Source organism: Chrysochloris asiatica, unplaced genomic scaffold (genome assembly GCF_000296735.1).
Source record: "Chrysochloris asiatica unplaced genomic scaffold, ChrAsi1.0 scaffold00146, whole genome shotgun sequence".
Classification (NCBI taxonomy): Eukaryota; Metazoa; Chordata; class Mammalia; order Afrosoricida; family Chrysochloridae; genus Chrysochloris; species Chrysochloris asiatica.
This window is the reverse complement of record NW_006408664.1, coordinates 1,050,660-1,063,110: the sequence shown is the minus strand read 5'-3', so window position 1 is coordinate 1,063,110 and position 12,451 is coordinate 1,050,660. Positions and strand designations below refer to the sequence as shown.

The 12,451-nt window shown below is 42.2% G+C and overlaps 1 protein-coding gene across 1 annotated transcript in view; it reads right to left on the bottom strand.

Annotated features, from left to right (window-relative positions):
* The window catches only part of GABRR2 (gamma-aminobutyric acid (GABA) A receptor, rho 2), a 51,653-nt gene that overhangs the window by 7,668 nt on the left and 31,534 nt on the right, over positions 1 to 12,451 (bottom strand). Inside the window, 6 exon segments of the mRNA XM_006870621.1 lie at positions 2,037 to 2,211; positions 3,781 to 3,933; positions 8,439 to 8,527; positions 8,529 to 8,598; positions 8,798 to 8,880; positions 9,757 to 9,971. Coding sequence (XP_006870683.1) covers positions 2,037 to 2,211; positions 3,781 to 3,933; positions 8,439 to 8,527; positions 8,529 to 8,598; positions 8,798 to 8,880; positions 9,757 to 9,971 — 785 coding nt within the window.

The window sequence follows — 12,451 nt, the reverse complement described above, 5'->3', positions numbered from 1 at the left end:
GTCAGACAGCTGAGACATTGGATACCTAAAATGAGGGGGTGATAAAAGCACAAAGTGACTGGCTTACAAGGTTTCAAGAGGGAGTTTAGTTTAAGAGTGGGGGGGGGGGCCAGAAAATGTCCCCACTGAATAGTTTTCATCTTGTCTAGATGGGTCTGGTGAAAAGAGATGTGGAAAAGATTTGTATGATTCAAGTGAATAATTGCATCTATCACAAATGTAAAGGTAGTAGTTTTGTTACAAAAAGAGGGGAGTAGTTAATCTTACAGTCCAGAAACAGAGGACCCTAGGACCATCAAGGGGGAAGAGCATAAGCAAAATGCGGGACCTTATCCAGAGAAGCAGCGACGTCGCCAGAGACGGAGGCAGAGACAGAGACGGGGTCATGGAGAGGGAGAGCGGCTGAGGGAACAAAGGGTGGCCAGGAGGCAGACTTGCAGAATGTGCCCTTTGGAGATGTAAATTATTACATATGCCTGAGTGGTTATTTTGTGTGTTTTATTTATTTATTTTAAAGATAAAGTGAATAGAGAGAAATACTGTTAACTGATGGTACATGGAGGGGATTATAATCATTGTAATGAAACAAGGTGTATGATTAGTTGAATGTAAAACTGATGATCTGCCCTGTAAACTTTCACTCAATCCACAATAAAAACCTTAAAAATAAATAAATTCCTAACCCATCTACTAACATATTTGGAAACTATCTGGAAATACCTGATAGGCCTAGTGTGCTACTTGAAGCTGATTTTTAAAAGGTAGCATGTATACTTTTCCTAAAACACATCGGTTCCATATGCAAGGAGCTACCAGCCACTAGATGTGCATGAACGTGGGACTTTATGTCCCCTGATCGCTGTATCTTTTATTAGTGTAATGATTGTTCTTGTTGTTGTTGTTAAGTGTTGCCAAGCTGGTTTTGACTCATAGTAGCCCTACATAAGTTTTCTGAGGAGTGGCTGATGGGTTTGAACCACCAACCCTGTGGTCAGCAGTCCGGTGCTTACCCCACAGCACCATACTAGAACTAATTTGCAAAAAGTTATCTAGTAATAAGTCAGTATTTTATTTCTTAATGTGGTTTGCTAAGAATCAGAAAATGAATGGAGTAGAATTCCCCTTTCTGTGTCAAAGAATTGTCCTCATTTGCATTCTGTCTAACAGACTAGAGTCCTACAGTATAGTACAGTGCAGTATGGGTAGTATAATACTTCCAATAATCCTAAAGGCTAGTCTTAGGTGGTTGAATTTTCACTGGGCCAAAGCACTCATAAACAAAGGAGTTTCTGTTTGAGAATTCTCTCCTTTTCTGGTTTGGAAGCATTTTTCCTAGACTTGTTCAATATTCGATAATAGTTATATTATCAACTATAATCAAGTATGGTGTAGCGCTATAGGAGAAGCACTGGACCACAAGGTCAGTTTGAACTGCAAGGGTAGCAGTTCAAACTCACCAACCACTCCTCGCAAATCCTTTACAGGGTCTCGACTTACGAAGTCGAGTGATTTAAAACAATATATTTTATGTATGTCTAGAGTCCTGATGTGGCACTGGAGGTTAAGCACTGGACTGCCAACCACCAGGTCGATGGAAACCCTACACAGGGTCGCTGTAAGTCGGAACCTTCTCGACAGCACTTAACAACAAGAAGAATCCTACGGTTTTAAAAACAATTTTCATATATATTTCTCAGGTGATCCTTAACAATAGCCCTGGAATGAAGGCGCGTAAACATTCTGTTGTCACCTTTTCATACTAGAGGAAAGCGAGGCTCACCATAGGTGGCATAGTTAGGCCTAAGAGCCCAAGTCTTCCAGCTTTGTCAAAAGACTTTCTATTTTCTGCGACCTTTGTAGCCCAAGCTAGAACCAAAATAGCAGAAGCAGGATCCCACTCCTTTTGCATAAACATCTTCCTTTCCACATACATTACTCCTCTTCCTCCTTCCCCTTTTCCTTCCTCCTCATTCTACCAGTTGCATCGGCTTGGACAAGAAACTGAAAGCGGGCTCACCTTCCCCGGCAGCTTCCACTCCTTCAGCTTTTGCCCTGTGGTCAGGTAGTTAACGGCGTACTCCAGCACCTAGAGGAACACGAACACGAAGCTGACCCACAGGTAGATATCCACGGCCTTGATGTAGGAGACGCGGGGCATGGAGGCATTCACACCCGTGATGATGGTGGACATGGTCAGCCCCTTGGTGATAACTACAACAGGCAACTCTTCGTTCAGTCACATGCAGTGGTACAGAACGGCCACAATTTTACATTCTCCGTCTTTTAAATCTAATGAGAAATTCCCCATGTAGAGGTGCAAGGATTTGCTTCATAAACAACCAGACCGTTTTTTCTGTCCTAAAGACGGTCTGTTTATCACCTGGACAACGTGCTACGACTTGTCTCCTTTCTATTTTAAGCATATTGGGATACTGGATTCCTGTGATGGGGCTGTCAAAGAATTCTTTATACAAAAAACTTTTTCAGATATTGTGATGATTAATTTTTTATGTTTTAATTCGGCTGACCTATGATTCATATAAGTTTGGCAAACACTGGACTGGTTGCTGTTTTATAATGTAATATAATGTAACCACTTTTCGTGATGTGATTTGATACGATTAACCAATTAGTTGAAAGGGTAGTTTCTGTGGGGATGTGGTCTACCTACAGAATATATGTAAATGTTCTTGCGAGCTCACTTCCGCTAACCCTGAACTCTTCACTTTTCATGTAGCCTGACCTATGGACCTTGGGACACAAGTATGCAGAAGTCTCTGGCCTGCATATTTTGGATTTTCCTGCTCCTAACAATCTCGTGAGCCAGCCGAGATCTCCAGCCTGCAACCTGACCTATGGATTTGGGATTTGCCAACCCCCACAATTGTCTGAACTACTTCCCTGAAGTGAGTTTCTCTCTCTCAAACGTGTTCTCTCTATATATCTATATCACAGATTTTACGCTTCTAGAACACCTAAACTATGGCAAATGTGGAATTAAAAATAGTGACTTCAGGATACTTCTAAAGGAACCTTCTCAAACATCAAGGAATGAGCACATTCTTCCTCATCTAGAAGAGACACTTCCCATGAAGACTGGGATTATAAATAACTCATTTCTTCTTCACTCTGACTTGCTGGTTAGTATAACATAATACAATTCAATGTAGTATATATAGTATAGCATTTCCAATGAGTCTTAAAGCTAAAGTCTTAGGTGGCTGAACCCTTACATTTTGAAGGGCTGAAATGATTTTGTCCACATTTACAATGATACAGAATATGGAGGTGTAAACTTGCACCCTGGAATTCACAGTCAGTGAAGGCCTAAAACTACAGCTTCAGGGAATGTAGCCTGCTCATTCCCAGACATCACAGTTATGGGCCCTGCTCCCAAACTCTGTCTCAACAAGATCAGCAAACAGTTTATATTTACAGAACACATGTTTGCAATTTACAGAACTATCATATTTATCTAAGGTCTGAGCTCCATTACTGCTGGTGGTAGAAGGTTATAGACCTCAAAAAAGCTACATCTTGCTTAAGTGATTCAAACCAAGTTGATGTCATTTTAACTCCCTGTGGCTTCCACAGTGGGGAAACTGAGGCCAGAGTTTAAGCGGTGAGGCAAGCAGCAGAAGGAAAGTTTGCTCCCTCTGACTCTAACAATCCATTGATTAAGAATTAATTTCAGGGGATGGATAGCAAATGTTCTTTTTCTTTATATAGTGGCCAGTTGAAAAGGTAGGCATTCTCCTACACCTTATGAAATCATTTTACCCAGTGACACTCTGGCAGGCACAGCTCTGCGGTTGATCCAGAAGGACACCCAGGACAACATGACCATGAGGGTCGCAGGGAAATAAGTTTGGAGCAAGAAGAAGAAGATGTAATGACGCAGAGTGAAGTTAATGTACAGACGGTTGTACCAGCCTGGGGACAAAGGAAGAAGCCAGTGAGGTACAGTTTGAGAGGCAGAAACACTTCTTTTCATTAAATTGCTCTTACCATCAAAAAGTTAAAATTAACAATCAATTGGCTTAATGTAATACCTTTGCTTTCTAAAATATAAGCCCTTGTTGTTGTTGTTAAGTGCCATTGAGTCAGTTCTGACCTATAGCAACCCTCTATAGGGTTTCTGAGGAGCGACTGGTGAGCTTGAACCACTGATCTTGCTCCGGTAGATAAATACTAGTATATTTACAATTTCATTTGGCCTTATCTAACATCTCTTCAGAAGTCCTGGTGTGGTGCTATGGGTTAATGCACTATACTGCAAGGTCGGTTTGAACCACAAGGTTGGTGATTCAAGCTCACCAGCCACTCCTCAGAAACCCTATACAAGGTCACTATGAGTCAGAACCAACTCAACTGCCCTTAACAGCAACAACTTCTCTTCATAGCATCCCTGGGAAAGATAGAAGTAGGAAAAGGTATCTGTTTAGTTATTTGTTTGATGTTTATTATTTGCATATCACAACCATATTCTTCAGGTGACTCAGTGGCATAAGAAGTTGGGGGGTGGGTTCTGTTTTTTGAAGGCATTTCTACTGAAGCAGGAGTCAGGGAAGCTGGGCTCTTGTCACTGTCTCCTTTATTAGGAGATTGATCCGCTCACTCAGTCTCTGTGTTCATCCAAGAAGAAATAAGCTGATCAGATGCTTTTTAAAGTCTACTTCTGATCCTCTATCTGGCCTGTGTAAGTCACTTACCATTTGATCATTCCTTGTGGGGAAAAACGAGGATATAGAAATGATCTGTTTCACTGTGGGCTCCTCTCCCTGAAAGATTTTTTATGTAATTGGTCTGCAGTGGGTACCTAGGCATCAGTCTATCTATAAAATTTCCAGGCATTTCCAATGCTCTGCCAGAGTTGAAAATATTGACTTAGATGTATGACTTTTAAAGTGGAGTCCCTGGACCAACAGCAAGAGAGCACTTGGGAACTTATTAGAAATGTACATTTTGGGGGCCAACACCTACTGTATCAGAAACTCTGGGGGTGGGGCCCAGCAACCTCTGTTTACCACACTTTGTTGTTGTTAAGTGCTGTCAAGTCAAGTTTCGACTGATAGCAACCCTATATAGGGTTGAACTGGTGGGTTCAAATCGCCTACCTCATAGTTAGCAGTCTAGTGTTTATCCTGCAGCACCACAGCAGGACTCTGTACCACACCTAGAACACTTGTTATAACACAGATTGAGTTTCTCCCTCCAAAGTCCCTAACTGATGCTGATGTTTTCTGAACACCACACTTTGAGAATCACTGGCTGAGTTCAATGGTCTTTGAACTTTGATGTGAACAAATAGCTTGTTGAACATTCAGATTTCCAGCCTCCACCACCAGTGATTCTGATTCAGTAAACCAGCAATGGGGCCCCGAAATGTGCTGGTTGAACACACTCTCCTGGTGACTGGTGGAACTCAGGCTGTACCTGGAGAAACATTGCTGAGGAAACAAAGGCCATGTGGCTGGCGTGAAAAGTTAGCACTGAGTCAGGAAGGGAAGGGTTGGGTCAATAGAGAAAGGCTGGAACCATAGGGTGGATCCAGACAAGCTTGGCACATGGCTACTGTGTAGACTCCTAGGTTGTTTGAATGAGGCTGGTGCTTTATGTGGAGTGAATAAATAGAAGGTGATCTTCAAAGAAGATGGAGACTACTAATTATTTATTAGACCTTGTCTAATCAGGTCAGCACCAAACACCAAACCATTGTCATCTAGTGAGTCAATTCTGACTCATAGCTACCCTGTGGGAAAAGTAGGACTGCCTCACAGTGTTTCCAAGACTGTAATCTTTACAGAAGCAGACTGCCACTTATTTCTCCTGCAGAGTGACTGATGGGTTCAAACTGTAGACCTTTCAGTTAGCACCAAGTACTTAACCACGGTACCATCAGGATTCCTTCTGATTCAGTCAGCTCACCCCAAATAAGAAACATCTTTTATTTTCTCTAGTCAAATTGGCATCCATGAACTAAAACACAAGTTTCATTAGATTTGCACAGGGCCTTCCTTTTAGGGCTATTCTGTTATCTTTTCCTTCTGTCTTTGAAAACCAGGTGAGAGTTGTCTTGGAAACACTCTGTGCTCCAAATAGAAAACAGTGAGCTAGCAGCTGGAAGATGGGGTAACAGATTTTGCTTGTGTGGTGCATACTAAATAACGGAAGTAAAAGATGTACTCAATCTGGACTTCAACCAAAGAAACAAAACACACTGTTCTAATACAGAAAATACTTAAGAGGAAGTATACACAGTGGTTAAAGCAGACTGCCTGGCTACTTACAAGTATGACTTCTATAAATAACATAATCTCTCTCAATCTCATTTTTGCATCTGTAAGCTGGGGAATAATAATATCTACAGCCTAGGGTTGTTGGGTAGAAATTTGTTGGATCACATAAAGAACAGTACCTGGCATTCAGTAAAAGTTGTATGTTGTTGTTATTGTTAAGTGTCATTGAGCATTCAGAGCCACCCTATACACAACAGAAGGAAATACTGCTGGGCCCTGCACCACCCTTACATTTGTTGTTATGTTGGAGCCCATTGCTGCTGCCACGGTGTCAGTCTAGCTCCTTGGGGCTCTTCCTCTTTTTCGCTGACCCTCCACTTTACCAAGCATGATAGCCTTCTCCAGGGACTGGGCCCTCCTGATAACATGTCTGAAGTATAAGAGTCTTGCCATCCTGGCATCTAAGGAACATACTGGCTGTAATTCTTCCAACACAGATTTGTTTGTTTTTCTGGCAGTCCATGGTATTTTTAATATTCTTCTCTAAGGAGCTTTGGTAGCGTAGTGGTTATGAATCGGGCTGTGAACCGCAAAGTCACCGGTTCGAAACTACCAGCTGTTCTGCAGGAGAAAGATGAAGCGTTCTGCTCCCTGTAAAGATTTACAGCCTCGGAAACCCTGTACAGGGTCGCTATGAGTCGGAACTGACTCCACGGCACTTAACAACAACAACATCATAATATCTATGTATTGTTTCTTCGATGGTCTTCCTTATTCATTATGCAACTTTCACATGCATATAAGGCAATTGAAAATATCATGGTTCTGATATTTTGAGTCAGTTCTGACTCATAGTGACCCTGTATAAGGTTTCCAAGGAGCAGCTGGTGGGTTTGAACTGCCAATCTTTGGGTTAGTAGCTTAATGCCTATTAGCAGTGCCATACTAGGCAATTATATGTTGTTGTTGCTGAGTGCTGTTGAGTTGGTTCTGACTCATAGCGAGCTTGTATAGGGTTTCTGAGGAGCAGTTGGTGGATTTGAACTACTGACCTTGTAGTTTGCAGTCCAGTACTGATCCATAGCACCACAACAGACAGTTACTATAAGAAACTCTAAATAATGACTTCAGAAAGAGATTTAATTTGAACTTGGTAAGGATACAAGGGTGTCCTTAGGTGAAGTTCCTGGGTGGTAAAATTGGTTAACACCATGCTCAGCTGTTCAAGCCTACCCAGAAAAAACCTTATGGAGTGTTGTTCTACTATGCCACACAAGGTCACCATGAGGCGGAGTAAACTGAATGTTAACTGGGAAAAGAATAGATGTGGCAACTCACATCAGAGTGACAGAGAAGAGCTAGACAAGGAGGAGCACAGTGAATGTAAGCGGAAGCAGGCCAGATGTCCCAACACCGATACAACCCTAATGGGACCTCACTCTTTTCCATAGCATTTGATGTTACTGGGGAGGCAGGAAAACTGGGAGATGATGACCATGCAGCGGTGGATGGGATGGTGGAAGCATCCATGGAAGGGCCCAGGCTTTTCAGTAATGGACCAAGGGTAATGAAGCAGGAAGTCCTATAGGCTCCACAGCCACCGGGAACTGCAAATGGTTTCTCTCAAAACTTCAGTCTCAGCCCGAGTCCCACCAGAGGTTACACAAAGCAGGAGCAATTAATCTATATTAATTACCTTGGAAAACTATGAATTTCATATTGCTAACCAGAACAAATTGGGTTATAGAACAGTATGGAACAAAGGACTCACATTCACAAAATTACAGCAAGATAGCTGTAAGGATGTTCACCATATTGTTAGGAAGGATTACCTCTGGGTAATGGGATTTCAAGGACCATAGTGGTTACGAATCGCGCTGTGAACTGTAAGGTCAGCAGTTCAAAATTACCAGTTGTTCCACAGGAGAAAGATGAGGCTTTCTGCTCCTGTAAAGATTTACAGCCCTGGAAACCCTGTACAGAGTCACTATGAGTTGGAACCGACTCCACGGCACATAACCACCAACCACCACCAATGGGATTTCAGAGAATAGCAAATTTACTTTCTACTTTATGTTTTAAAATGTATTTTGAAGGACCTTGCATTATTTTAATAATCAAATTAAATTTTCATTGTGAGAATAAAGGTTGACATTAAAGAGGGATTCTAATGTGTTTTCTTTTATATTTGAATCAGACCATGGCTAAAGTTAGCTACCAGTGTGCTACTGTAGAAGACCAGTCTGGAAGTGGTATGAAACCTCTGGATTAGAAACTGAGAGAGAGATCTTCTCATCTGTTTTCAGTGATTCATCCCCATTCTTCCAATACAGCATCATTTCTTCATCTGTGTACGCATCTTTGGGGAGAGGAAAAGAAATTAATTTGACTTCTTTACGTATGATCCAGGGCAATAACAGAGAAAGCTTATGCCAAATGGAAATCAACAGTTCTTTACCATAGCAGTCAGCATTTCGTCTATGTTAATTAATAACCACAAAGGTCAGAGAGGGAATAAGCAAGGTGAGGATGAGTCATTAAACACAATGATAACTTACAGCTTTCCAACTCCAGTGAACAGGTCTGTGAGTCCAGGGGAAAGTGGTTGAAGTCCATGTTGCACATGGCAGTGACTGTAATCCTAGACAACCCAAGCATGCATGTTGGTTTGCATAGGGAGATTTTGGTTCACGCTCCTGCCCAATCAGGAGAACAGCTCACTCAACCAAGAGCAACCAACTCCTCCACCTACTTCAGAAGTTGGGAAGCAGTTATCCTAAGTTATGTCGTTGGTAAGTGCCATTGAGTTGGTTCCAAATCATAGCAACCCTGTGTAGAGTTTACAAGGAGCGACTGGTGGGTTTGAACTACTTACCTTGCAGTTAGCAGTCTAGTGCTTTTCCTGCAGTGCCACACCAGGACTCTAAGTTATAGAACCTTAATTTAAAAAGTTTTGTCTTCTGTAGCAGATGCTATTGGATACCCTTTACCAGGCTGGTGTACCCCTCCCCCAGTTACTCTGGGTGTTGACTACTAATGGCCCACAACTGCACCCTTCTTTTGGTGTCCCATGAGCCAGTGGGGCCCACTGCCCCAAGAGACGCCTGAGAGGACTCTCGCCCCACTTTCATCCTCCAGCTGTTTAATTTTCATTTTGAGAAATCTGCAAGCAGGCCAGGAAAAGGTAAAGAAGAAGATATAAATTATTCAAGTTAGTTTAGAAGTCGGTCTGCAGCAGCATTCGATGAATGATAACCTTTATTAGTTTTTAGTTTTTATTACCTGGCAAGGCACATAGTAGGTGCTCATCAGCTCAGTTTGGAGTGGAAGGTACAAAGGAGGTTATTGTCCCTATCAACTTAATACAGGTTACCTAATCTCATTACCCACTGAGACTGGCATCAGAAGGCTGATGCCATCCCACATAGTCCACAGACTCAACCACAGTGACAAACTCTTCAGGGACCAAAGGATGACCTATACATATTGAAATACCATTGGACAAAGAAACAATGACCTCTGGAAAGTTACCTCATGTACAGCACATGGTATGATGTTGTCAGTGGTAGTATCATGGATGAATGACCTTTTTGAGTGAACAAAGAAGATGTTGGGAACCCAGATCTTCTTCACCAGCCTACTGTCAAAGGTCATGCTCTTGTTGCTTGTGCTGGGGAAGGCCAGCCTCTAAACCTTCCAGTAATGCCGCAGGTACAGTGTCATGGTAAAGTCCTATGGGAGCCATGGTGAGACCAGAGAGAAACAGCTTAGAAAGACTTTCCTTACACTCTACCTTTGTGATGGACACCTCGGCCCCAATCTCTAAAAGTGACAGGACTGCGGCCCTTTGGCAATGGTGCTGCAACAGTCAGAAAGAGAATGGCTTATTTTTGCGTAGCAAGAGGAGACTGAGCAACTCACTCTGTACGGTCTGCTAATGAAAACTACAGTTATGATGCTAACAGCCTTGCCAGGTGGCCAGCAGAATTAAGATTTTGCCCCCAATCCCTGCTCTTTCTCAACTAGTCCTTTGCACACTTGGTTCTTTAACCACCTGGTGAAACATCTGATTTGTTTAGTGGCCACTTTCCAGAAGACTGGAGGTCAGGGTTTCTGTCCTTAGACTTGTATGATCCTTGAGTACATTACTGTGTCTTTCCCACCATTGAATCCCCTGGTTCTAGTTTAGTGCCTGGCAAGGCACAACTCCTCCATCTACTTCAGTAAACATTTGCAGGATAGAAAAATCAAGGGGGGTGAATGAATGAGTGAATGGGCCACTGGATACATACTGTGATCTCACTTTGTAGCTTATCTTGTTAAACGGTATCTTTCCACCTGCAGGGAAGAATTTGACACTTGTGCCATCACCTGAGCTAAGATACAAGGTGAAACTGAGTAAATACCTGCTCAAAAAAAAAAATCCTCTTGTGGGAGGAGATAGGGGAAAGATAGAAGGAGTACCTGGTGGTGGGCCCAGAAGAGGCCCCAGGAAGGGAGGAGAGAATAGGAACGGATAGTGCCACATGACAGTCTGTCCCCAGACCGATCCTGGCTCCAGAACACCAGCCCATGCCATGAATTTGCTTTATACACACAAGGAGAATGGCCAATATGTGGATAGGGAGAAACCTGACTTAGTGTCTCTTTTAGCTCTTTCCTTCCAGGTCACATTGGAGTGCATGTGCTGAGGAGTGTCACTCATTGCAGAATCACATTGCAAATACCAACTGTGTATGGCCAGCTAGAATACCACCCACCTACCACGTTGTTGTTGTTTTTTTTCTGGAGTCTGTCTGCCTTCTCACTCGTTGGATTTAGTCTGAGGGAAGCAAGTCACTCTAGGTCCCTCCTTCTGGGATCCTGAGTTTTATGGGGTAGGAGGGTCTTCACATCCAGAGCAGACAACTGGGTTGGCTCAAGGCAAGGCAGCCAGGCTGGCTTAATATCCTGACACAAAGCTTCTCTGATTTTGTTGCTGTTGTTAAGTACTGTAGAGCCTGTTCTTACTCAGAGCAACCCTGTGTAGGGCTTCTGAGGAGCAGCTGGTGAGTGTGAATTGCCGACCTTGTAGTTCACAGTCCAGTGCTTATCCTACAGTACCACACTCACCCAATATTCCCTGGTTCTGTTTGAATGACTGGCTCTTGGTTTAGGTCCAGTTTCCTCAGGAGTACAATGAAGTGTTCTGGAATTGCCATAATTCAAAATGTTATCCATAATTTGTTATGATCCACACAGTCAAATGCCTTTGCATAGTCAGTAAAAACAGGTAAACATCTTCCTTATAAACTCCACTTTCAGCCAAGATGCATCTGATGTCAGCAACGACATCCTTTGTTCCATGTCTTCTTCTGAATCTGGCTTGAATATGTGGCAGTTCCCTGTTGATGTACTGCTGCAACCGTTTTTAAATTGTCTGCAGCAAAATTTTATTTGCATGTGATATTAATGATATTGTTTGATCACTTCTGCATTGTTTAGAATCACTTCCTTTGGAATAGGCACAAATATGGATCTCTCAGTTAGGTGGCCAAATTTCTTGACACAGACAAATGAGCATTTCTAGAATTGTGTCCATCTGTTGAAATATGTCAATTGGTATTTTATCAATTGTTGAAACCTTGTTTTTTGCTAATGCTTTCAGTAGAGCCTGGACATCTTCTTTCAATACCATCAATTCTTGATCATGTGCTACCCCCTTAAATGGTCGAACTTCAATCAATTGTTTTTGGCACAGTGACTCTGTATTTCTTCCATCTTCTTTTGATACTTCTTACACCATTCAATATTTCACCCATAGAATCCTTCAGTTGTAACTCAGGGCTTGAATTTTTCTTCAGTTCATTCAGCTTGAGAAATTCCAAGTATGTTCTTTCTTTTTGATTTTCTAACTCCAGGTCTTTGCACATTTTATTACAATTTTTTTCCATTGTCTTTTCAAACCACACTTTGCCATCATCTGTTCAGCTCTTTTACATCATCATTTCTTCCATTTGATTGTTGTTGTTAAGTGCTATCAAGTCAGTTCCGACCCATAGCACTATTTACAATAGTAAAAAGATGGAGACAGCCAAAATGCCCATCAATTGAAGAATGGATCAACAAACTGTAGTACATACACACAATGGAATACTATGCTAGCTTGAAGAATAACAAAGAAGCAGCAAGCCACCGCATAACATGGATGAACCTTGAGGACATTATGCTGA